The 26,456-nt window shown below is 44.9% G+C and overlaps 1 protein-coding gene across 5 annotated transcripts in view; it reads right to left on the reverse strand.

Moving 5' to 3' along the window:
* The window catches only part of KLHDC8B (kelch domain containing 8B), a 207,291-nt gene that overhangs the window by 80,227 nt on the left and 100,608 nt on the right, over positions 1 to 26,456 (reverse strand). For 4 of the 5 annotated variants that reach the window (XM_073591789.1, XM_073591788.1, XM_073591787.1 and 1 more), the window contains exon 3: positions 6,422 to 6,586. The exons of the other annotated variant lie outside the window; for it this stretch is intronic. In XM_073591789.1, the coding sequence (XP_073447890.1) occupies positions 6,422 to 6,586 (165 nt within the window). The remainder of the gene's footprint in view (positions 1 to 6,421; positions 6,587 to 26,456) is intronic. 5 annotated transcript variants of the gene reach the window in all.

The raw sequence follows: 26,456 nt of genomic DNA on the forward strand, positions 1-26,456 counted from the left end.
TTTCTCTCGAGGCTCTCTGCGTATATGTGGCTGATTAGAAGAGGTGCTCGTATCGTGCAAGGACGAAGATCTGTGTTCTTCATAACAAGGTTGTAACCACCACTAAAATGTCCTCCAAGGACAAATTAAGGGCTGATTTAAATTCCACAGTATTGATTGGCTGCCGTCCAAAGCTCTATGAATAAATTATTCTAAATAAGCCCTGTAAAGTCATTACAGAACGGTATAGGTCCTGCTAAAATTGCATCTAATTTTTTCTTCCTTCAGTATGGTGCAAACGAAGAAAGAAAAAAACGAGAGCGACTTTAAGCCTGAATATCTGAATAGTGATGTGCACTTTTCCTTGACATTGTTATTATTGCTTAAGTGGTGTTTCACCATGGCACAGTGTACAGCAAATCTCATCACAGCATATTTAGGTCAAATCAAATTTTTATTCATGAAATTCATATTTTGATTAAAATTATTTTGGTTGCAATTTTGCAAAGGGACTGGAATCAGGAACCAGCTCTAGTTTGGTGCTCCATAGTTTCAGATTTACCTTTGTACTAGCAGAATCTCAGGTTTGTCAAGTGCACACGCATGGCTGAATAACTCAAAGGTCGGACACCCTTTCCGCCTGTGATAGTACAGATGACATCATCTAGATGTGCAGAGCTAGTGCTGGGCTTTCCTATTTGAGAGTCCAGCATGCACAGCACACACTGGACCATAGATACACCCTGTATAAAAAATGTTTATACACATTTATATTATTTAAAATACCAGTTTATAAAATAAAACTTTAATGAAAGAGATTAAAAAAAAAAAAAACCCACAATCATCTTACTTTTCTGCCTGACTGCAAAGTAATCCCCTCCCCCACACTCGTGTGAATATTCTGCACCTAATTTTCCAAATGTCATGATAAATAAGGATAAGAAGAGCTGCCTACGCTGTCACATTATTTATTCCATTTTTACAGCAAAAGTTTTTATTATTATTTTTTTATTTTTACATGACTGTTATAGCGCCAACCGTTTGCTTAGCGCTTAACAGAAGGATTTGAGGCAGCAAGAACGGTTCTTTTTTTCCAGGCAGCGCCGGTTCAGGAATATATATATATATATATATATATATATATATATATATATATATTGCAGGAAGGTGAAATCTCTCTATTTTCCTCTCCCGTAAACGCAGAGGAAGGCTCATTTCCAGTGATTTCTCTGGATCTTCTCCCTTTAGAAAAGCTCTGAGCGGCTGAGGGTAGCAGTTTATTACGCTGACCCGGGGGACCGTTTAATTCCGTGTCGAACCTTTACACTTTAATTGGATGAAGCTTTTCTGTGCGTCCCTCAATCCTCGGAGGGGACCGGGGGGTGAAATCGCTCTTCAGCTACATGTAAGAAAGGGGAATTGGAAGCGGAGATGGAGGTTGGAGGGGCACACGTGATTCTGCCATGGATGGGGGGGGGGGGGGGGAGTATAGCTGACATCTGTCTGGGATCCGCTCAATACGCTCTTTACATTTAATTAATCCCTTTGCTACCTGTACAGAGATATATTACCTATTAACCTTCCAGGATGCCAGAGTGACACTCGTTTAACCGCTTCGATACCGGGCACTTTCACCCCCCTTCCTGCCCAGGCCTATTTTCAGCTTTCAGCGCTGCCACGCTTTCAATGACAATTGCGCCGTCATGCAACGCTGTACCCAAAGTAATTTTTATCATTTTATTAGGCAGATAGAGCTTTCTTTTGGTGGTATTTATTCACCACTGGGTTTTTTTTTTTTTTTTGCTAAAAAAAAAACAAAACTGAAAAATACCAAAAATTTTGAAAAAAAAAAAATTGTTTCTAGTATAAAATGTTGTAAATAAGTATTTTTTCTCCTTCACTGATGTGTGCTAAAGAGGCTGCACTGATGGGCACTGATAGGCTGCACTAACGGGCACTGATGAGGTGGCACTGATGGGCGCTGATAAGACAGCACTGAAGGGCACTGATGAGGCGGCACTGATGGGCGTTGATAAGACAGCACTGAAGGGCACTGATAGGTGGCAATGATATGCAGCACTGATGAGCACTGATAGGCGGCACTGTTGGGCACTGATAGGTTGCACTGATGGTCACTGATAAGGTGGCATTTATGGGCACCTCTTAGGCGCACGGATAGGCAGAACTGATGGGCACTGATTGGCGGCACTGATGGGCACTTATAGACGGCACTAATGAGATGAGCAGGCATTGATGGTCACTGCAAGGCATCACTGATGGTCACTGATTGGCAACACTGATGGTCACTGACTGGCATCACTAACTGGCACTGACTGGCATCACTGATGGGCACTGTGGGGGCTGCACTGATAATCAGTGCCCTCATCATCTGTGCAGATCTCCCCTGTGAGGAAATGCCGCTGATTGGCTCTCCTCTCCTCATACTCTGTCAGTGTAAGGTGAGGAGAGCCAATAACATTTCCTTGTTTCCATGTGATCAGCTGTGATTGGACACACCCGGCACACCCTGTGTGCACGCCTATGACTAGCACATTTAGATACACTCAAAAATTGCAGCCAAACTCCAGCTAATACTTTTAAAGCAGTTACAGCAATTTTATCTTTTTTGGATAAGGGTTTTACATGAATAAATAAAAGCTGATCATTGTAAGTATGGATGCACCGATACCAATTTTTTTATAGCGAGTACCAGTACCGATACTTCTTTGTTAGTACTTGCTGATACCAATTACCGAAACCGTTTTGTTTACACTTCAGCTGTCAGCCATGGTACAAAGCATTGAAAAGTTATTTACAAATTAAATAAATTTGTTTTTTGTGTTTTTTTTTTTTAAAATGTGAAACGTGTAAATATATGTTAAAGGTATAAATATATTAACAAACAAAGCAAACAAAAAAAAGTTGTAATTTTTGAGGCCTCATGCACACTGCTGTTTTTTTTCCACTTTTTACAGCAGCTGTTTTTGGCTTCAGATGTTTTTTTTTCTACAGTCAATAAACTCCCCATCATGTTATCTTATGTGTCCATGCGCACATAGGCTGTTATCAGCAGTTTTTGGCTGGGGCGTTTTTTGGCTTTAAAAAAACCCCAAAACTTGTGGATTCTGAGAGGAGTTTTTCTGCTGTTTTCAGCTGTAAAAACGCTCTAACGTAAAAAAACGCTGATGGACGCCGATAAACGCTCAAAAACATGGCTCACCAGTGTTTAACGTTTTTGATCTATTGAAATAAAAATAAGATTAAAAGAAAAAAAAAACCCCTAAAAACCGCTAACGCGGAAAAACGTTAAAAACGCTAATAAACGCTAAAAAACACGCTATTGCCAAAACGTTGAAAAACTTTGAAAAACTCATTGCAAAGCTACTGCCGTATTTATAACGTTATCATAGGCCGGGTTCACACTGGTACGACAAACGCTCCAACATTGGGAGCTCAATGTTTCCCTATGGGAGCCGTCCTAACTGGTCCAACACAAGTCGGTCCGACTTTGAAAATGCTCCCTGCACTACTTTTGTCCGACTTTGATCCTACTTCAGCCCACTGAATATTACTGAAGTCGGATCAAAGTCGGATCGCCGTCTTAACTGACCTGACTTTGGCATGTGCTCTGAGGATCTTGAAGGGGAACTCCATGCCAAATAAAAAAAAAAACAGCATGGGTTCCCCCTCCAGGAGTATACCAGTTCCTTCAGTCTGGTATGGTTTTTCAACCCCCACGCCGAAAAAAACAGCATTGGGGTCCCCCCAAAATCCATACCAGACCCTTATCTGAGCAAACAGTCCAGCAGGTCAGGAAGGGGGGTGGGGACGAGTGAGGCCGCATGCCCTCAACTTGGGGGGGGTGGGTGCTTTGGGGCAGAGGGGTCATGTTGATGAGGACAAGGGTCTCTTCTCGACAACCCTGGCCGTTGGTTGTCGGGGTCTGCGGGCGGGGGGCTTATCGGAATCTGGAAGCCCCTTTTAACAAGGGGGCCCCCCCAGATCCCGGCCCCCACCCTATGTGAATGAGTATGGGGTACATTGTACCCCTACCCATTCACCTAAAAAATATGTCAAAAATAAAACACATTACACAGGTTTTTACAGTAATTTATTAAGGCAGCTCTGTCGTCTCTTCCAATCTCTTCTCCCCTCTCTGGCTCTTCTGCCTCCTCCACTGAAGTCTTCTGCCTCTGCCGATTCTTCTACTCTGATGTCTTCTAGCCCTCTCCGGTTCTTCTCCCTCTGTCCGCTGTCTTCTCTGCTGTCTGGGTCTTCTCCGCTATTTTCTCGCTCTTTTGCTGGGTCTTCTCTGCTGTCTTCTCCCGCTGTTCTTCTGATGTTGACTCGACGCTCTCTCCTGCTCTAATGCTGCGCGCTGTGCCACTACTTATATTGGCATGGGGCGGGGTTGCCCCTTATGACATCACCGCCCCATCATGCCCAAGGCAGTGACGTCATAAGGGGTGGGGCCTCCGGATTACATCACCCGGTTACCCCACCCCATGCCAGTATAAGTAGCAGGAGCATTAGAGCGTCAAGTCAACATCTGAAGAAGAACAGAGGGAGAAGACAGCAGGGAGAAGACCCAGAAAAAGAGTGAGAAAATAGCGGAGAAGACAGCCGACAGAGGGAGAAGAGCCGGAGAGAGAGCGGAAAAGACCCAGCTGAGGCAGAAGACAGTGGACAGAGGGAGGACTGGAGAGGGCTAGAAGACATCAGCGGAGAGCAGAGAAAACCCGGAGAGGGGAGAAGAACCGGCAGAGGCAGAAGACGTCAGTGGAGGAGGCAGAAGAGCCGGAGAGGGGAGAAGACGGAAGAGACGATGGAGCTGCCTTAATAAATTACTTTAAAAACCTGTGTAATGTGTTTTTTTTTTTTTTTTTTAGGTGAATGGGTAAGGGTACAATATACCCCATACTCATTCACTTAGGGTGGGGGCCGGAATCCAGTGGCCCTCTTGTTAAAGGGGGTTTCTAGATTCCGATAAGCCCTCCCGCCCGCAGACCCCAACAACCAGGGCTGTCGGGAGGAGGCCCTTGTCCTCATCAACATAGGAACAAGGTGCTTTGGGATGGGGGGGGCAGGGCCCACCCTGCCCCAAAGCACCCACCCCCCCCCCATGTTGAGGGCATGCAGCCTGGTATGGTTAAGGAGGGGGGCGCTCGAACGTCCCTACTCCCTTTCCTGACCTGCTGGGCTGTGTGCTTGGGTAAGGGTCTGGTGTGGATTTTGGGGGGGGACCCCAATGCCGTTTTTTCGACCCCCCAGTGTCTATTGCACGAAATTACGTACAGGTACGCCATTTTGTGCGATAGAACCGACCTGCCGCAGTACACCTGTGGTAGGCAATTGGCAAGTGGTTAAACTGACTTCATCTGCAGATCGAAGTTCATCCCTTTGATCTGTAGATAAATAAACAGAAAGATACAAAATGAAACAATGTTTCTTTTTAGCTTTCTGTTTTAGCAGCTGAGCAATGTTGTTGATAAACATTGCCCGGCTGTTTTTTTTTTTGTTTTTTTTTGACAGCTCCAATTGTGGGACTTCGTTTACACTTCAGCTGTCAACAGGGTAACCCCACTGACAGCTGAATGAGTCACCAGTTGTTAAGGAAGTGGCGGCCCTGCTTCTTAACAACCGGGTCATTTCCAGCTTCTTTTTTAAGGTTTACTTTTCAGCTGTCAGTGGGGGAATCCACTTTCTGTTTACATCTGTACAGATGTGGGGTGTTTGGCTCCCATGCCCCAACTGCACTAGTGCTCCTCCCAACCTGGCTTACCTAAACCTGGGCACTGACTCGCCGATTACATCACTACAGAAGGGCTGTAACTAAAAGGAGCCTAGCACCTGATGACACTAGCTCCTGTAATAAGACACTATTCTGAAACAGAGCCACCTAGTGGCAGACTAGCTAGCTGCAGCTGCCTGTGCTGCTTCTTTCTTCACTGTCCAGTCACAGGACGAGGGAGGGGAGGAGACCTCTAATTAAGTGCCTCTAAAAGTCAAACACATGTGGAAGAATTCAGAAACATATAGGACCTGTGCTTGGTCATTCCTCTTTCACATATCTTGATGGAACAGACACAAAGATGGCATGCCTCTTACCTATTAATTTAAAATCTTACAACCAGGCAGGCATGAATAGCAAACCATTTGGGGGGGGCTGGGTTAATATTAGCTCATTTGCATATTACCAGACACCCCCTGATTCGAACACCAGCAAAGAAATTTTACACTTTTCAACAGCTAGGTTCACATCCTCCTATCTGTGCCACGGACAATGCAGTCTATGAAGTAAAAGGATTGCATGCAGTCTGTTCATTCTGTGTTCACATCTCTAAAACAAAGCATGTTAACTGCGGTAGAGTAGAGGTAAAAAATAATTTGTTTCTACCATTGCTGCCCCCCTTTTGATTTAACGACAGAATATCCAACTTACCCAAGACAAAGATTTTGTTTCCCCGCAGGAAAGTGGAGGCACCATAACGTGGGGTGGGCATGGCGGGGAGTTGCTGCCAGCTGTCCGCTGATGGCTCGTAGACTCTTACCAAGGCCTGAGGGGAGGTATCTGTGCCCATTCCTCCAAGGGCATATATCTTCCCTTCTGCAAGAGAACAAGACGTTGTAAGCGAACAGCTCAGCTCCAGCAACCGAGTCCTGAACATAAAGATACTGTAAGTACACGTCATTGGTGTGCGCAGCCTATTGGATTGGGGTGTGTCCCCCAGAGCACAAACACACACGTGTCTATATCAGCAGAGCAGAGGATGGTGTCAGTAGTTTTTAATTTTATTTATTTTTTACAATATTATTTTTTATTAAGTTTTAAAACATTTTTTTTAGGAATGGTGAAAATATCAAGGGTGTAAAAAGACCCCTGATGTCTCACTTTTGAGACAGAGATAGAAACGGAGGACAGAGATTCCCCAGCCCCGTTCTCTTCAGCCTGCAGTAAACATAGTTTACTATGCTTCAGTTAAGAATGAAGACAGGAGCGATCAGTGCAGATCACTCAGTGTGTTCATTCAGAAAAGGAAGGAATGATCGGTTGAAGAAATATTTGCAAGCCCCTTCCCCGTTCTTGAGAGGAGAGAAGGGAAGCCGGAAGCACTGCAGGGAGGAGACAGGAAGCAGGGGGAGTTGGCACCACATGGGGTGATTTGGGTGTGAACAGGCACACCCGGCCTGGGCACACCCGAGTCCATTGACAGCCAATGGCTGCGCCGCTACCAATCTATCCAATGAGGACCCGAGACAGCTGCGCTCGTGCTCATCGCTGGAACGATCGGGTTCAGAGAAGAAAAAGAGGGGAGGGGGGGGTCTGGGGGGCTGCAACACAGAAGGTTTTTCACCTTAATGCTTAGAATGAAAATCCTTGAGGGTTTACAACCCCTTTAAATGGACTAGCAGATTTAGATACAAATTGAAGCCAAACTCCGGCTCACACTTTATAATCAGTTACAGCAAAACAGTGTTTCTTCATTTTAGGATAAAGGCTTTACATAAATATTAAAAGGCTAACAATTTTAATTCACCCCTGCCAGTGCTAAATGGTTTGTCTCATCCATGTACACTGATACATTCTGCTGGAGAGCTTGAGCTTTTAAAAAAATAACAGACTTGCTGGCTGGATCGCCAGATGAAAATAGAAGAAAGAAAGCCTAAAGTAAGAAAAGGAATGCAGCCATCACATCTAAGAATTGGGTAAGCTGCAGCATAAATAAATGTTTGCTCTTGGGTTTAATATCGCTGTAAATATACAATATCCCCTATAATAAATCTTGCTGCATGTTTATTAAAATGTCTGCCGCGGCTTCTCGAATACCGATAACTTCATAACGCCATTTTTTTTTTCCCCGACACATTTAGAGCAAAGTGAAGAGAAAAAGGAAGAAGGATTAATTATATTTTCCATTGTTACATTGTAGCAATATGAAAATAACATTCAGATCAGCTTGGCTGTGAACATCTTATTTAAATTGAATTAGAAAAATTGTGCAGGCAGTTGTAATTAATGTTTTTTTCTGCATCGTTAGTTACTTGGACTACAAATCTCATGAATAAAGGGGGGGGGGGAGCTATTGTTTTATCCAGCTCATCCAGAAACTCTACACCCCCGGGGGGATCACACACTCCACTTAATCCGCCGCGCTTTTCTCATCCGGGTTAAAAGCGGAGACATAAAAATGATATTATTAGATCGGAGGCGGGGGGAGGGGGGGGGATATGTTTCATGTCACTGTGACAAGATGGAAGCGTCCACGCTGTGAGTGACACCATTTCCACGGACAAGCCCTCCAAATCTGCCAGGAAGGAGTGATGACATCACAGAGATGATCTAATAGCAATCACATTTCTTTTATTCCAGAACTCCAAAAAGATGCAAATGAATGCAGTGTTATATTCACTAATATATCAGTAAATGTGTTTTTTTTTTAATACAAGCAGAGTAAGTGCCTAAATTTGACTTATATCTCTTGCAGTCCCCTGTACAGCAGAGCTCTTATTGGGAGAAGGAGGGGCTGCACAAAGAGTCCAGCAGTTATGATGTGTGATTATAAAGGGCATTAGACAGGCCCGGACTGGGACACAAAACAGGCCTGGGCATTCCAGACCTAGCAGCCAGTTCCTCTAGGGACCGGGGGGTTCTGGCGATGGGACACCCTCCTAGCCGGTCCCCCGCACTGCAACGCAAACCCCACCAGCTGCCCCCCCCAAACAAAAGACTCTCACTGACAGACCCCCCCCCGCTACCCTGCCCCCCACCCCTAGTACCACCCCCTCCAACCACTGACAGACCCCCTCCTTCAACCACATCCATACTCACAGACCTTTACCACCTAACTACCAACCGCCACTGATAGATCCTCAGCCCCCACAACTACTACCCCCTCCCTCCACTGACAGACCCCAAATGCCCCCAAATACCACCCCTCCCTCCACTGACAGATCCCCAACTCCCACAACAACTACTGCCCTTCCATCCACCTCACCAACTACCACCCCCTCCCTCCACTGACAGACCTCCAATGCACCCAACTACCACCCCTCCCTCCACTGACAGACCCCCAAGCCCCAATGCCCCCAAATACCACCTCCTCCCTCCACTTATAGATCCCGAACCGCCACAACTACTGCTCTTCCACTCACCCTACCAACTACAACCCCCTTCCTCCACTGACAGACCCCCAATGCCCCCAAATACCACCCCCTCCCTCCATTGACAGATCCCCAACCCCCACAACTACTGCGCTTCCAACCACCTACCAACTACCAACCCCTCCCTCCACTGACAGACCCCCAATGCCCCCAAATACTACCCCTCCCTCCACTGACAGATCCCCAACCCCCACAACTACTGCCCTTCCACCCGCCCCACCAACTACCACCCCATCCCTCTACTTACAGACCTCCAATGCCCCCAAATACCACCTCCTCCCTCCACTGATAGATCCCCAACCCCCACAACTACTGCTCTTCCACTCACCCTACCAACTACAACCACCTCCCTCCACTGACAGCCCCACAATGCTCCCAAATACCACCCCCTCCCTCCATTGACAGATCCCCAACGCACCCTACCGACTACCACTCCATCCCTCCACTGACAGGCCACCAACACCCCCAAATACCACCCCCTACCTCCAGATTCCCAATCCCCACAACTACTTCCCTTCCTTCCGCCCCACCAACTACCACCCCCTCCATCCACTGACAGACCCCCAATGCCACAAAATACCACCTCTCCCTCCACTGACAGATCCCCAACTCCCACAACAACTGCGCTTCCAATCACCTACCAACTACCACCCCCTCCCTCTACTGACAGACCCCCAATGCCCCCAACTACCACCTCCTCCCTCCCCAACCCCCACAACTACTGCTCTTCCACTCACCCTACCAACTACAACCCCCTCCCTCCACTGACAGCTCCACAATGCCCCCAAATACTACCCCCTACCTCCATTGACAGATCCCCAACCCCCACAACTATCGCCCTTCCACCCACCCTACCAACTACCACCCCCTCCCTCCACTGACAGACCTCCAATGCACCCAAATATCCATTGACAGATCCCTAAACCCCACAACTACTTCGCTTCCAACCACCTACCAACTACCACCCCCTCCCTCGGGTGTGATTCAGGTCAGAATTTTAGCCTGAATTCGCACCAAGAGCGGGTCAGAGGAGGAGTCAACAGCGGGTCAGAGGAGGAGTCAACAGCGGGTCAGAGGAGGAGTTGCTGTGAGACAGAGATGACAGTTGCTCTTTAAAAATTATGAATTAAATCGAGTTGATATGAATAAAGCTTTTTTACTAGTGATTTAAATTGTGATTTAAATCAACTTGATTTAAATTAAATCCACCCTGCGGGAACCGCACCGAATCCTAAGCATTTTCTACACCAGATTGATATTGTACTCCGTTCATGCGATCTGCCACTGGTGTCAATGTTAAATAAATGACTCCCCAAAACAGGTCGCAAAACGCAGCGTTCTTGCAAGAGTTGCAGAGTTGTGAACACCCATACGATCCGATCCCAGTGTGGCAAAAATGCAGTGCAAATTGAGCCCATACAAAATAGGTACGATTCCTATCTAAATCACATGCGGTGTCACGTACACCGCACACGTGCGAACCCAGGCTTACTGAAAGATTTACCAGGTGAAAATAAAGAGGAAAAAAAAGCCTAAAAAAGAAAACGACTACAGACATCACATCTAAAGCCCCGTACACACGATTGGACTTTCCGAAAGGAACTGTTCGATGAAAGGCTGTTGGCGGTAAATCCAACCGTGTGTACGCTCCATCGGACAATTGTTGTCGGATTTTCCGCGGACAAATGTTGGATGGCAGGTTTTCAAATTTTCCACGGACAAACGTGTGTTGTCGGATTTTCTGAGCCTGTGTACACAAGTCCGTTGGACAAAAGTCCAAAGTACAAACACGCATGCTCGGTTGCAATTATGAGCTGGAAGTGGTCGGTCTTGTAAACTAGCGTTTGTAATGGAGAATTAACATTCGTGACGCGGCAAATTATGAAATCTCGAAAACGCACAATTCTCTTCTTCTTTAATGGGATAATAATGAAGCTGCTTTGCTGGTGATACTGATGGGGTTATTGCAAATGAACTTTCAAAGGCTTTTTTTTTTTTTTTTTTTTTTTTAGTGATATCAAGAATAATATTATTATGCTTTTTTTATATTTATTTGGGTAAGTTACCACAACACCATTATCCCGTAGTTTTTAAGATCAAAGATACAACTATGTTGGTGTTCCTTGTCAATTTTACATTGTATTTTTTTAAATGTAACTGCCGACTCCCAAACTGTCATTTGAAGTAAAACACATAGCCAAGTATTATTCTACACAATTTTTTTATTGTGCATTAAAAAAAAAAAAAAAAAAATAGACATGCTATCTGCCAATAAAACTTAACCAAGAAGTGCATTCTATGCATCCAAAAATATAGAAAATATACCAAATCAAATCATTATTCAACCAAAACAATAATGTCAAAGCAATAACTCCAAGGCCAATAATAAATAACGCGTTGTTTCCTCCGATTCCGCAACATGGCTGGTTGACGAACGGCCATTCAGAAACAAACTGCAAAGCGTGAAATGAAAAGCGCGAAATGAAAAGCGCGAATCAACACTCACCAAACTTCTACTAACACAAAATTATCAGAAGGAGCCCAAAGGGTGGTGCTAAAGAGCTGAAAAACCACGTAGTATGTCTTGTACGCCACTACGTTCATAATTGTTGGCCAACAACTGTGTGGCCGTGTGTATGCAAGACAAGTTTGGGCCAACGCCCTTCGGGCAAAAGTCCACGGTTTTGTTGGCCAACAATCCGATCGTGTGTGCGAGGCTTTAGAATTACTAAACTGGAATATATTACGTTTTTGTTTTTAGGTTTAGATACATTTCAAGTTATTACTAGAAACCTTTTCATTCATTCGCACATTGAAAGTGTGATTTCAGCAATCCTCCGCTGCATGCCTAAAAAGTGACACATTGTTTGTTTTTTTTATATACTTTTGTCTAGCATTGGTTTATGTAGCGTGTTATTTTGCAGTTATCTTTCTTTTGTCCATTTCCAAGGAAATAGTGTTATAGAAATCTATTTTCAACTCAAATGAACCATTTTATAGACAAGTGAAATTTGCATTTTTATCTGTCCTTTTCCATATTTATGACTTAAAGTGCCCCTCTTCCCAGACGACGGACGGGAAAGTATTTACATAACTAGTGTTATAAAAAGCTTTATTTATAATTTGTCTCTATCTCAATTTCAGCAGTTTAACACAGATAAAGAAAACAAGGTTGTCTCAGAAATTCAAGACAAACAGTACAATATTGTCAAAGTTAACGGAAAAGATCCGCCGCTCATATTCAGATTGAAGGCATTGTGTAAGGCAGCCCATACATTCATTTTTTTTTTTTTTTTTGTTTAGCCAGCGGATAAAAAAAAAAAAAGATCCAATTCCCCCATCCAAACATTCGATGTGGATGGGCGAATCCTCCTGGTGTGCCATTGTGTTCTGACAATGAGAAGACTTCCCAACCATCCGAGTACAATGATCGGTGCTGATGGCTGTAGCCGACGGCACTGATTGATTGGGGAAAAACTTGACAGGCTGGTTGTACAGAAATCCACCAGTAGATCAGTCGTTCAGTAGATGCCCATACATGGATTGAATCGAGGACTGACAAGGATCTGGGGGTCCTTGTAGAACACAGGCAGCAAGAAAGGCCAGTAGACTATTAGCATGCATTAAAAAGGGGGATTTACTACAGAGATAAATCTACCACTTTTCAAAACTCTGGGTCAGCCACATCTTGAGAACCCCGTCCAGTCAGTGGCAGCCTGTCCGAAGCGCAATCCCTTCTATCCATGGCCGCCACCTCCCTGCTCTATACATGGCTGCTATTCTGACAGCACATCGCCACCCCCTATTTAGGCGTCCAGCCTCTTTCAGGATGCTGGGTGTGTGAATTACAGCGGTGGTGGGGGGGGGGGTTCGGGGTTGTTTTTGTGAAGCACCAAATTAGTGCCAGAGGCTTCAATAGGCTTCAAAATAGGGTGGGCTCGTAGCACAGAGCATTGCGCCAGGAGCCCACCCAGGTGTTACAACAGTGAATTAATATTCGCTATTGAAACACTGATCCCCAATCTGGCCAATCACAAGCAGGTCCGAGATCTGCTTTACAATCGGCTGAAAAGAGTCCCAATTGGCCGCTGAGTAGAAGGGAGGAAACGCAAGCCACCGCAACGCCCGTGGAGAACAGGGGAAGGGAAAGCCATCTCCTAAGCCGAGCAAGGGAAGCCGCCGGTGAAGCCCAGGAGAAGTGCTGCCCACCATAGATGGGGTAAGTGCACCAGACCCACCACCCCACGACCGACTGGGCGGGGGCGGGTGGTATTGTTTTCCACCCCACCCCCCAAAAAAAAACGTGCCTCAGGAAAGATGTGCTGGAACTGGAGAGGGTCCAGAGAGAAGGTCTACAACGAAGCTAATAAGGGAACTGGAGGACCTCAGTTATTTATGAGGAAAGGCTACATACATTAAGCTTTACCCTGGAGAATAGACGCTTATAGAGGTTGAAAAGTCAGAAGGTTTTTTAACTTAATGCATTAAGAAAAAAAGCCTTCTGTGTGCAGCAGCCCCTCTCGGCCCCCCTAATACTTACCTGAGCCCCAACTCAATAAAGCGATGTCCACGAGTGTCTCGGCCATCCGGGACTCTCCCTCCCGATTGTCTGAGACACAGCAGCTGTGCCATTGGCTCCCTCTGCTGTCAATCAAAGTGAGTTAGCCAATCAGGATAGGGGGTGGTGGCCAAACCATGGCTCTGTGTCTGACTGGACACACTGAGTTGCCGGTCGGGTTGGGTGCCCCCATAGCAAGCTGTTTGCTGTGGGGGCACTCAACAGGAGGTAGGGTCCAGGAGCACAGAAGAGGGATCCAAAAAAAGGAGGTTCTGGGCTGCTCTGTGCAAATCCACTGCAACAGAGCAGGCAAGTATAATATGTTTGTTATTTTTATAGAAAAAAAATGAGCCTTTACAATCACTTTAAGAAAAGATATGATCACAATAAATAAATATCTAAATAGTGATTCTAGCATAGGAGGAAACTACTCAATCCCAGGTACCAGTGTATGCAATAACAACCCCTAGTATTGGTGCCAGTTTACACAGTAATAGCCCCTAGTATAGGTGCCAGTTTACGCAGTAGGGATGGGCCGAACACCCCCCCCCGGTTCGGTTCGCACCAGAACATACCGAACAGGCAAAAAATTTGTCAGAACATACGAACACCGTTAAAGTCTATGGGACACGAACATGAAAAATCAAAAGTGCTCATTTTAAAGGCTTATATGCAAGTTATTGTCATAAAAAGTGTTTGGGGGCCCGGGTCCTGCCCCAGGGGACATGTATCAATGCAAAAATTTTTTTTTAAAACGGCCATTTTTTCGGGAGCAGTGATTTTTTTAATGCTTAAAGTGAAACAATAAAAATGAAATATTCCTTTAAATATTGTGCCTGGGGGTGTCTATAGTATGCCTGTAAAGTGGCGCATGTTTCCCGTGTTTAGAACAATACCACAGCAAAATGACATTTCTAAAGGAAAAATTGTCATTTAAATATAAATCGGCAATATAGATAAAACTCATTGAAAAAAAGAGCATGGGATCCCCCCCCCCCCCCCCCCCAGTCCATTACCAGGCCCTTTGGGTTTGGTATGAATATTAAGGGAAACCCCAAACTAAAATAAAAAAAAATTGCGTGGGGGTCCCCCCTAAAATCCATATCAGGCCCTTCCAGTCTGATATGGAAATTAAGGGGAACACTGCGCCAATTTTTTTTAAAAAATGGCGTAGGGGCTCCCCCAAAATCCATACCTTCAGGTCTGGTATGGATTTTAAGGGGAACCCTGCGCCAAAATTAAAAAAAAAATGGTGTAGGGGTCCCCCCAAAATCCATACCAGACCCTTATCTGAGCACGCAACCTGGCAGGCTGCAGGAAAAGAGGGGGGACGAGAGAGCGCCCCCCCTCCTGAACCGTACCAGGGCACATGCCCTCAACATGGGGAGGGTGCTTTGGGGTAGCCCCCCAAAGCACCTTGTCCCCATTTTGATGGGGACAAGGGCCTCATCCCCACAACCCGTGCCCGGTGGTTGTGGGGGTCTGTGGGCAGGGGGCTTATCGGAATCTGGAAGCCCCCTTTAACAAGGGGACCCCCAGATCCCAGCCTCCCCCCTGTGTGAAATGATAACGGGGTACAATTACCCCTACCATTTCACAAAAAAAGTGTCAAAATGTTAAAAACGACAAGACACAGCTTGGGGACAAGTCCTTTTTAAAAAAATAAAAAAATAAAAATGTCCCACAATGTCCATTCATCTTCTTCTTCACGCTGCGACGGACTGAAGAAAAAAAAAAAAAAAAAAAAGATCCTCCTCTATGGGAGGCTCCTGCCGTGTGACGCTTCATCGCCTTTGACAGTTCTTATATAACTAAGGGCGGGGCCACCCGGTGACGTACCTGGGTGACCCCGCCCCCCTCTGACACAGGGGGGAGTTCAGCATGGCTTCCCCATGGTGTCAGAGGGGGGCGGGGTCACCTGTTTACACCCCCCTCTGACGCCGCGGGGAAGCTACTATCCATCCAGGGGCAACTACTATCCATCCAGCTCCTCCCCATCACCCCGTAGCTTGTCCAATCAGGTAAGAGCATCTGACTTTTATATCCACCCCTTAAGTTTAACCTGCTACCGCCTGGTAGTTACTTCCACCCTGTCATGTATGTCCTGCGCTTATCATTTTATTCAAGCTCCGTATGTGTCTAAACTTACAAATGTTCTAATAAAGCCTCCATCTATGCTCTTGCTGATAATAAAGGTTTCTTCCAAAGTAGAAGACGCTCATGAGTTTTTATGTCAATTAGCGATAAAAATCTATAGCGCATTTACAAAACTTTTATGGAATTTCAGCTCCTGTCTTCTCTTTGAACTTTAAGTTCACATTATCTGTCAGGTCCCTTTGCGGTGCGGTCAATACAATACATTTGCTCCTGCAATTAACTGCAGCTTGATCAATGACCATTAAACTGGCCAATACGTGGTGTCAGGCCAGCCGCGCTTTGGAGACCTACATGTCTGCCGCAGCGGCCAAGACCCCCTGGCCCTCCTGTTCTTCTTATTAAGCAAGGATGGAGATCGAAACTTTATTATAAACCGCTTTCCGTTCTAATTGTACTCTTCGGGGGGGACAAGGATTTGTTAATTATTTCTGATAAGCGGTAACACCCTCGAATGCTTTAGTCAGATGTGAGACTGAAAAGGTTTAGGCGGAGGGGGCACACATCTCAAAAAGCTCTGTCAAGGAGAGGCACGCCGACCGTAAAACTAATTAGGCATAAAACTTTTATTTCTCATGCCAACGTTTTTGATATCTTTTTTTTTTTTTTACCTATGGGAAATATGAGACTTTTGCTCGGCTATGCAGATTTTATGGAAATCTTTTTGAGGCCGTTAGAACAAAGAAAGGAAACAACGGGAGAAGGCAGAGTTCCTAATTAAAATTGATCGGCGTGTGTCTGCCCGGGAGATAAGTCGGGTGCCTAGGAGTAATTTAGTTTGGCTCGTTTTAAATGCATTTAGGACAACAGGTCGTTTGTAAATGACATTTTAAATGGCATATTATTTAGGATGGGTGTCAGCAAACCGTTGGAGTGTTCTGCTCTCCTGCAGGGTAATGTACTGTATATGCAGATGGGGATGTTAAAGGCTCAATCCAGTCCAAACTGCATATAATCAAAATCGGGGCTTTTTTTCAGCGGGAACGCTGGGGGAATGTGGGGGGGAATGTGGGGGGGGGGGGGGGGGGGAAGCAGTTCAGGCACCTCCAGCACTGACTATGTAATGGTAAGGGGTGCTGGAGTGTGCTGCAGGGTCTATGGATGCTGGCTGCTGGGGGATCTATTCTAGCTGGAGGGGATCTATTTTTGTAGAGGGGGGTCTATTGTTGTTGGTGGGGGGCCTACTGTTGCTGCGGGGGGGGGTCAGTTATTGTTAGGAGAGGTCTATGTTGAGGGCAGGGTCTATTTTTGCTAGCTGCTAGAGAGTCTATTAATGCTGGCTGTGGGCAGATTTATTGTTCTGTGGGTCTATTGTTGCTGCTGAATATGTTTTCGGTGGTCCATTTTTGTTGGTGGGATCTATTGTTGCTGGGAGGGTGCTTTATTGTTACTGGCTGCATGGGGATCTATTTTACTGCTTTTCTTGTTGCCATTAACAAATTCCATACACATTACCTATCACCACAAAATGATACTTGGTTCTGTATTCTCTAAAAGGGCAGTAATGGGAGGTGGGTAGGGGGTGGAACCAAGGAACGGTGATCAGAGTTGGGTAGGGGCAGAGACAAGGGGTAATTCAGAAAGGAGGGGTTCCTGCACCTATTCTCTGAGAAAAAAAAGCCCTGATCAAATGTATTGGCACAGGTGTGGTTGGAGTAGGTAGCTGTGTTTGGAAACACAATTTGCATTCATCAAAGGGAATAACTGGCTCTAAAGGAAATGGCCAAATACATTCTCTTTTGCATTCTACCATGCTACTGTAGAAGAATGAAAGGAAGAACCCAATTATCTGCTCTGGGCAATATAAACAGGGATGGTTCTCCCTTTCCAATAAATGACGATCCAATGTGTGTGTATGACAACCAGGGGATATTTTCAGGGGGAACATGGGGCAACGCAGTACTAGTAGTGTTACTGGCTGAACACAGGGCTGTGGTGTTTCGTGAGTCCATGAGATGGCTGCTTTGGGTTGAATTTAAGGTTTTGGCTACCATCATTTTTCTATTTTTTACTCTGATCTACTGGGTGCATACTTGGCTATCTTCTCTTGTAAGGAGGATCATTACCATTCTTGATCACGCAATTTTGGTATAGTACTGTGGGCAGTCTTTTTTTATCAGCTTTTGCTGCATTGTTTGTTCTTGGTTAATATGTTGTGAACATAAAGTGGATCCAGAGGAAGCCCATATCTGGGCAAAACGCGTTGATCCCCATCATCGCTACTGCTCTGCTGTTTGTATGACAAATCTCTCACATGATTTTAGACTGTACTCTTAGATTTTAATTGTGTCTAATAAATATTGCTGTTTTTATGTATATTGCTTTTTTGTGGAGTACATTGCTAGGCACGCTAAAAATCCCCTGCATTCCCTTGTCTCCCTCACCTGGAGATTTGGGGATACTTTGCCTTTCTATTTATTAAAGTGCTTTGGCATAACTATATAGAGAAACATAAACATAGTTAGAAAAACTATAAATACAACAATTAGTATCAAATTCACATCACATACCAGGGCTTCCAGAGATTGTACCCAGATAGGGCCAAAGGCCTGAGACAGAGTGGAGGGATATTCCCAATCACTTAAGTATGAAATTTTAAATCATTATTGCTAGATGGGTGTCCATCATGGGTAGGCAGTAACTTGGTTCCTACATAATCGCAAAACCTAACCATGGACCTCATCTCTAAACCCTAAGTTCAAACCCTAACTTAACTAAAACTCTTGAGTCAAAATTTTGATCACAGACCTAAAGGTAACCACAAAACCGAATCCTAAACCTCAACCCAACCCCTAAAAACAACTCTAAACCTCTATCATACACCTAATTCACCATGGAAGCGCTAAACCTAGCTCTGAACCCCAACCTAATGCCTAAAGGCATAGGCCTCAATCTAACCCCTAGAATAGGTCCTAACCCCTAAATGTAATCTCCTAAATCCAATTCTAAATCTTGAGGACAGCCATATATCCTAAAGTAGCCTGAGACCCACACCTAATCATGAAGCTTAGCCCTAAACCTCAACCTAACCCTAAACTTTAATCTAATACTTCATCAAAACCTAACCACTAAAACTAATGCCGCGTACACACGAGTGGACTTTACGGCAGACTTTGCCCGGCGGACTTTTCGACGGACTTTACGACAGACTTTTTGAATGAACGGACTTGCCTACACACAATCAACCAAAGTCCGACAAATTCGTACGTGATGACGTACGACCGGACTAAAACAAGGAAGTTCATAGCCAGTAGCCAATAGCTGCCCTAGTGTGGCTTTTTGTCCGTCGAACTAGCATACAGACGAGCGGACTTTTCGACCGGACTCGAGTCCGTCGGATAGATTTGAAACATGTTTCAAATCTAAGTCCGGCAAACTTTTGAGAAAAAAAAGTCGGCTGGAGCCCACACACGATCGAATTGTCCGGTACGCCGGAAAAGTTTGCCGGAAAGTCCGCTCGTGTGTACGCGGCATTAGCCCTAAAGATCAACCATAGCACTAAAAACCTCAATCTAACCCCTAAATATAATCACGACACAACCTAACCCTCAAACCTAGCACTGAACCTCAACTTATTTACTACAATTATCCCAAGACCTCAAGTCTACTCACTTAAAATGGAATGGAATATGAATATTTTATACATAGTTACGTTAATCCAGCTTTGGCCAAAGTGTCTATGTCAGGGATCCTCAAACTACAGCCCTCCAGCTGTTGCAGAACTACACATCCCATGAGGCATTGTAAAACTCTGACATTCACAGACATGACTAGGCATGATGGGTATTGTAGTTCCTGAACAACTTGAGGGCCGTAGTTTGAAGACCCCTGGTCTATGTAAATACCCAGTACCAGGACAGGTTCATCTAGCGCCCAGGGCAGAACTTTACTCCCCCCACTGTTAATACTGTGTATAAATGACTCATACAGCGCTACCTATGTTAACTAAATCGCTTCAGGGTGCTTTTTGCCGCTGGTGTCCATCTGCAGTATAGCGCGGTCCTTTACCCCAAGGGGTGCCGACGCACTTACAAACACATACACATATTTGCCCAATTTTTTGACAGGATCTAATTAACCTACCAGCATGTCTTTGGAGTGTGGGAGGAAACCGGAGTACCCGGAGGATACTCAATGTAGCAGGGCAGCCGCTTGACGCAGGACCCGAAAGAAAGTGGAGATCACTGGAGTAGCAGTGTCTACTGATTTTCAGCTTCCAGGGGCATCATCAAGGTATGGTATATATACTGTACATGCTGTAGGTACATTGGTTCAAACTGGACCATTGTAACTATGCTTTAAATATCCATACCTCGAACCCCAAAAAAACATCCCTATACGTAACCTTTATCCTAACCCCTAAAGCTGTCCCTAAATTCAACCTCAATTCCCATGGAGGTGAAGTCTTCCATCAAAACATATTTAGATGGTAATATGTCAATGAAGATTTTTTTGCCACCAAAATACAACATAGCAAATGACTGCAAATGCAAACCACCTGTGATATACTAGTAGGACCCAGGGGCCAGTCCAGGTTTACCTTAATTTCTCGGTTTGGATTCCCAGTACCTGTGATCACTGAAATGTTGCATGCTATTTTCTCTATTTCACAGATCGCTGCTGCTGCTTCTTTGCAGCATAAATAACTAAATAAATACATTTCTCTCACAGCCGATGGATACATTTTTTATTGAGATGTCATCTAAGTGTGATAGATGAGCCGGTGTTACTGTAATTCAGCCAAGCAGCCTTTTGCCCCCGCGCTGGGCCGTGCTATTGACTGGAGAGAGTATAAAAAACCTCCTGACACGGCTGAGATGAATTTATCATGCGGTAAAACCCCTCATGCTCCGGCCACTCGCATGAATGGCAATCTCCGCTAATTGCTGGATTAAAAACTCTACAGGCGAAGCGAAGATAAAGACATGGCAGCCGTACGTGCGCCATCGGACACGAGGCACGCTCTGGTATATACTGTCTGTTGCACAGTCTGATAAATCGCTGCTATTTTCAGATAGTTTATGGAAGCTTATTTTCCAGACGTTGCATACAATAATGCTTTATGACAACCTGGGTTATACCTAAAAAGGGAATTCTAAAGCTATATCAGGCTGCTTTTTGGCAAATGCCAAAAGTGCCACTTTGCAGTGTTTTTGGGTGCATTGCAGGAAGATAATATTATGAGCTCTGTTCTACTGCACTTTCATGTTTTTTTTCTTTATATCTTGTATTGAACTGCATTAGGTTATCATCTTTCTGTAGTATGCTGATATCTAGGGGTGGTTTAGGCCAGGGCTTATCTTCTGGCGGAACATGCCGGAAACTACATTCCGGCACCTCCGCCAGAGACAGTGTGGGCGGCATTGGCAGCAAAGTTCGCTGCCACGCCAGTGAGCTCAAACGGCTGAGTGGGCGAGCAGGAGATAGAGCTGAACTCCAGCTGCAGCCTGAGAGAGCGGAAGGCTGAATGCTGTGCACTCCACCTCTCCCCGCAGACCGGAAGCTCATTTTGGTGCACCTGCGCCCGTGAAATCACTGTCTGTGTAGCAGAGGTGCAGAGCAGATCCACTGTGTGTCTCTGTGGAGACAAGTTTTTAGTCTTTTTATTGGTAAATGACTTGGCCGTCAGTCTGTTTGCTGGATTTGAGCTATCTTTTTGCTGGATTTGGACCGTCTCTTTGCTGGATTGGGCTGTCTCTTTGCTGGATTTGGGCCATCTCTTTTCTGGATTGGACTGTCTCTTTGCTGGATTTGGGCTGTCTCTTTGCTGGATTTGGGCCGTCTCTTTGCTGGATTTGGGCCGTCTCTTTGCTGGATTGGGCCATCTCTTTGCTGGATTGGGCCATCTCTTTGCTGGATTGGGCCATCTCTTTGCTGGATTTGCAACATCTCTTTGCTGGATTTGCACCATCTCTTTGCTGGATTTGCACCGCCTCTTTTCTGGATTGGGCTGTCTCTTTGCTGGATTGGGCTGTGCCTTTGCTAGATTGGGCTGTGCCTTTGCTAGATTGGGCTCTCTTTTTGCTAGACTTGGCTGTCTCTTTGCTGGATATGGGCAGTCTCTTTGCTGGATTGGGGCAGTCTCTTTGCTGGATTGGGCAGTCTCTTTGCTGGATTGGGGCAGTCTCTTTGCTGGATTGGGATGTCTCTTTGCTGGTGCCCCCTAGTCTGGGGAGGGGGGCCTCGGGCCAGGGGCTCAGGTGCTGGAAAGATCCCCCACAACACATTGAGGAACCCCTTCCTGGAGGCACGGGAGCAAGGAGAGGACAGAGGGAGCAGGATAGCAATCTGGAAGATCTCCTGAGAGTCAGCCAGGAGGGTTAGTGAGTGTCAGTCTGGAAGGACTGTGGAGAAGTTAGCCAGGAGGGCTAGTAAAAGGGGGAGCTGCAGCCAGGTGGGTTGGCAGAGTGCCGCAGTGCCTGAAGAGGTGGTGCTGGGATCGATAGCCACTGGAATGTATTGCGGAAACTGACTTTCTGATACACACCAATGGGACCTGTAACAGGCTTTTGCTCTGATCTGACTGAGTGCTATGTCAGACCTTCTATTCAGTGTACCAGGGGAGTTCTGCAAGCAAGTGAGTGCTGGAGGAAGCAGAGGAGTGTATATAGACTGTATATAGGAAAAGTTGTCCCTTGAATTGTTCCGAAGTCAAATGGGCATCCCATGATTCCCAATCCCTATCCAAGCTCTAATCCCTCAATAAAAAACAAACAACAAAAAAAAAACAACGCACTGGACTATTCTCTGACTTCGGTGTGCCTGTGAAAATTTGGTGTGCCTGGCTGTGCAGGGTGGGGAATCCCAGTTATCTGCGTCCCATAAGGGTGTGCGCTACATTTAATATTCTAGTCTATTCTTTTATTTTCTATTCTATTCTGTTTTATTCTATTGAATAATATGTCCCCTTCTTTGAGGTCCTAGTACTGCTAGGACCTTAAAGAAGGGGACATACCCCGAAAGCTTGTCCTGAAAAATTGTATGTTAGTGCAAATAAAAAAAAGTATCACAGACAGTACTCAATTGTTTCTGTCGCAAGTTCACTAATACGGCTACAATCACCTCAATCAAGTTTTATTCTTTTCTATTTTTTTCTTTTCTATTCCTTTATTTTCTATTCTATTTTATTCTATTCTTTTATTTTCTATTTTATTCTATTCTATTCTATTCTAGAAAACTTACTAGAAAATGACTGTATTTATTGCAATACGTTTCCATTTAGAATTCGGATAATTAATTTTGTTATCATTTATTTTGGATTCGTTAAAATTCAATACTATTGTGATTCGGAAATTCGGATACATCTGACTCTTCGAATAATGAAAATTTCACCTGAATTTCGATTCGTAGCAAAACGAATAGCACATGTCTAGTTGACATTGCATGTCTTTTCTGCAGCAAATAGCCTGCCTGCTTGTAGGATTTTAACCTTTGGCTTTATTTCCTCTTTAAATATTGAATTCATGTTGGCTTTAGAAGATTATGATAAATAGCCATATTTTGTGCACAGCCCTGGTCTTCCAGAAATATTGATAATTATCCAGCACCACATGGCTCTCCCTGTCCTGCTTGTTGGGTGGGAGACAACAAAGAAGACCGCCGCTCCAGGTGAGTAATTCCTAGTGAAATCAATTGGGGGTGGGACTCTTCGTACGGGTGCAAGCCCCGGCTCGCCTGCCGTGGAAGACCGAATGAAAGAAACTGGCTGCACACCATTTATTGAATGTTCCATGAACATTCAATAAATGGCACAGGACACACACCACAAGTGCAATAGCCAGAACAGAGGTGGACGCGTTTCACACAGCTACATTGAAACGCGTCCACCTCTATTCCGGCTATTGCACCTTGTGGTGTGTTTCATGTACCTTTCATGGAACTAGGGTTGCATGCCACCTCATCCCTGTAAACCCGAACACATGAATTACACAGGTTCTGAGGCTAATTTAATCCAGATAAGGCACCAACTGAGTTTAATTACCACCTTAATCAGCCACAGAACCCGTGTAATTCATATGTGTTCGCTTTTTAAAGGGATGAGGTGGCAACCCTACATGGAACATTCAATAAATGGACTTCTATTACGTCGGTCTGCTTGTTCGGTGATGGCATCAGCAGCTTCTGATCTTCAGGGGTCATCTTACGGCACTGGTGCTGGAGCATTGTGTTAATGAGAAATCACACTCATCCGTCTTCCCTGCCACATCTGATGACTGCACTCTTTCATATCCGCCATCTATAAATCCCCCGCCGTCGGTTGCACAAGCTAATAAGGTAATTTTTGGCTCCCTGATGGGGCCGCGCTGTTCTCCAGGAGGTCACTCCGCACATAATGCAACACTACATTTACTTGACTTGGATTTGATTAAACTTTTTTTGTCGCCTCTGGTACTCTGCAGGCTCCATCGACAACAAAGTCAGCTTTGCTTAATAGTTAATGGACCGCAGAAAATCTGATTCCGATGTGCCAAGCAAGGACTTTGAAAGTTGGTGCTTCAGTTGACTTTCAGACATTTTAAAGGGTCTGTCCACCAAGAATAGATGTAGAGAAACATACAGTCAGGTCCATAAACATTGGGACATCGACACAATTCTAATCTTTTTGGCTCTGTACAGCACCACAATGGATTTGAAATGAAACATACGGTGAACGGTGTAGGAATTACAACAGTTTGTATATGTGCCTCCCACTTTTTAAGGGACCAAAAGTAATGGAACAGATTAACAATCATCCATCAAACTTTCACTTTTTAATACTTGGTTGCAAATCCTTTGCAGTCAATTACAGCCTGAAGTCTGGAACACATAGACATCACAGACGCTGGTTTTCATCCCTGGTGATGCTCTGCCAGGCCTCTACTGCAATTGTCTTCAGTTCCTGCTTGTTCTTGGGGCATTTTCCCTTCAGTTTTGTCTTCAGCGAGTGAAATGCATGCTCAATCGGATTCAGGTCAGGTGATTGACTTGGCCATTGCATAACATTCCACTTCTTTCCCTTAAAAAAGCTTTGGTTGCTTTTGCAGTATGCTTCGGGCCATTGTCCATCTGCACTATGAAGTTCTGCACTGTGTCCAATGAGTTCTGAAGCATTTTGCTGAATATGAGCAGATAATATTGCCCAAAACACTTCAGAATTCATCCTGCTGCTTTTGTCAGCAGTCACATCATCAATAAATACAAGAGAACCAGTTCCATTGGCAGCCATACATGCCCACGCCATGACACTACCACCACCATGCTTCACTGATGAGGTGGTATGCTTTGGACCATGAGCAGTTCCTTTCCTTCTCCATACTCTTCTCTTCCCATCATTCTGGTACAAGTTGATCTTGGTCTCATCTGTCCATAGGATGTTGTTCCAAAACTTTGAAGGTTTTTTTAGATGTTGTTTGGCAAACTCTAATCTGGCCTTCCTGTTCTTGAGGCTCACCAATGGTTTACATCTTGTGGTGAACCCTCTGTATTCACTCTGGTGAAGTCTTCTCTTGATTGTTGATTTTGACACACATACACCTACCTCCTGGAGAGTGTTCTTGATCTGGCCAACTGTTGTGAAGGGTGTTTTCTTCACCAGGGAAAGAATTCTTCGGTCATCCACCACAGATGTTCTCCGTGGTCTTCCGGGTCTTTTGGTGTTGCTGAGCTCACCGGTGCGTTCTTTCTTTTTAAGGATGTTTCAAACAGTTAATTTGGCCACACCTAATGTTTTTTGCTATCTCTCTGATGGGTTTGGTTTGTTTTTTCAGCCTAATGATGGCTTGCTTCACTGATAGTGACAGCTCTTTGGATCTCATATTGAGAGTTGACAGCAACAGATTCCAAATGCAAATAGCACACTTGAAATGAACTCTCCTTGTAAATGGGATAATGAGGGAATAACACACACCTGGCCATGGAACAGCTGAGCAGCCAGTTGTCCCATTACTTTTGGTCCCTTTAAAAGTGGGAGGGACATATACAAACTGTTGTAATTCCTACACCATTCACCTGATTTGGATGTAATTACTCTAAAATTAACGCTGAAAGTCTGCAGTTAAAGCACATCTTGTGTGTTTAATTTCAAATCCATTGTGTTGGTGTATAGAGCCAAAAAGATTAGAATTGTGTCGATGTCCCAATATTTATGGACCTGACTGTAGAAGAGTGACAGCAGAAAAAAGACCAAGTGGTCCATCGATCCTGCCCCATTTTTTTTCTATCTATATATTGTGAATTGGTGGATTGTCCATGGCAGTCTGAACTGTAGTTTATGACTTGTCGGCCCACTTTTATTAAACAAACTTAAAGTTCAACTGGAACATTTGCCCATTCAGGGTTTCCACAATTAAAACTTGAAACTGAAAATAATACCAAGCCAACTGGCTCTCTTTTAAGCAGGGCCCCTGAACCTTGGCTTGTGGTTGGTCTCTCAGACCTTCTTACACAGTACCTCTGTGCTCATTCATCTTTCTCAGCTCATCTAACTCTCCTGGCTCTCTAAGCCTTTTCAGTTGCAGCACCCTGCTGTACGGACCATGCCCTGGCCTCCTGATAGGGGATCTCCTGACACCCCAGGCTATCTCAGTCCTCTGAGACCTCTTGGTTCCCCCAGTCCTCTTAAAGA

This window comes from Aquarana catesbeiana, linkage group LG07 (genome assembly GCF_042186555.1).
Source record: "Aquarana catesbeiana isolate 2022-GZ linkage group LG07, ASM4218655v1, whole genome shotgun sequence".
NCBI lineage: Eukaryota > Metazoa > Chordata > Amphibia > Anura > Ranidae > Aquarana > Aquarana catesbeiana.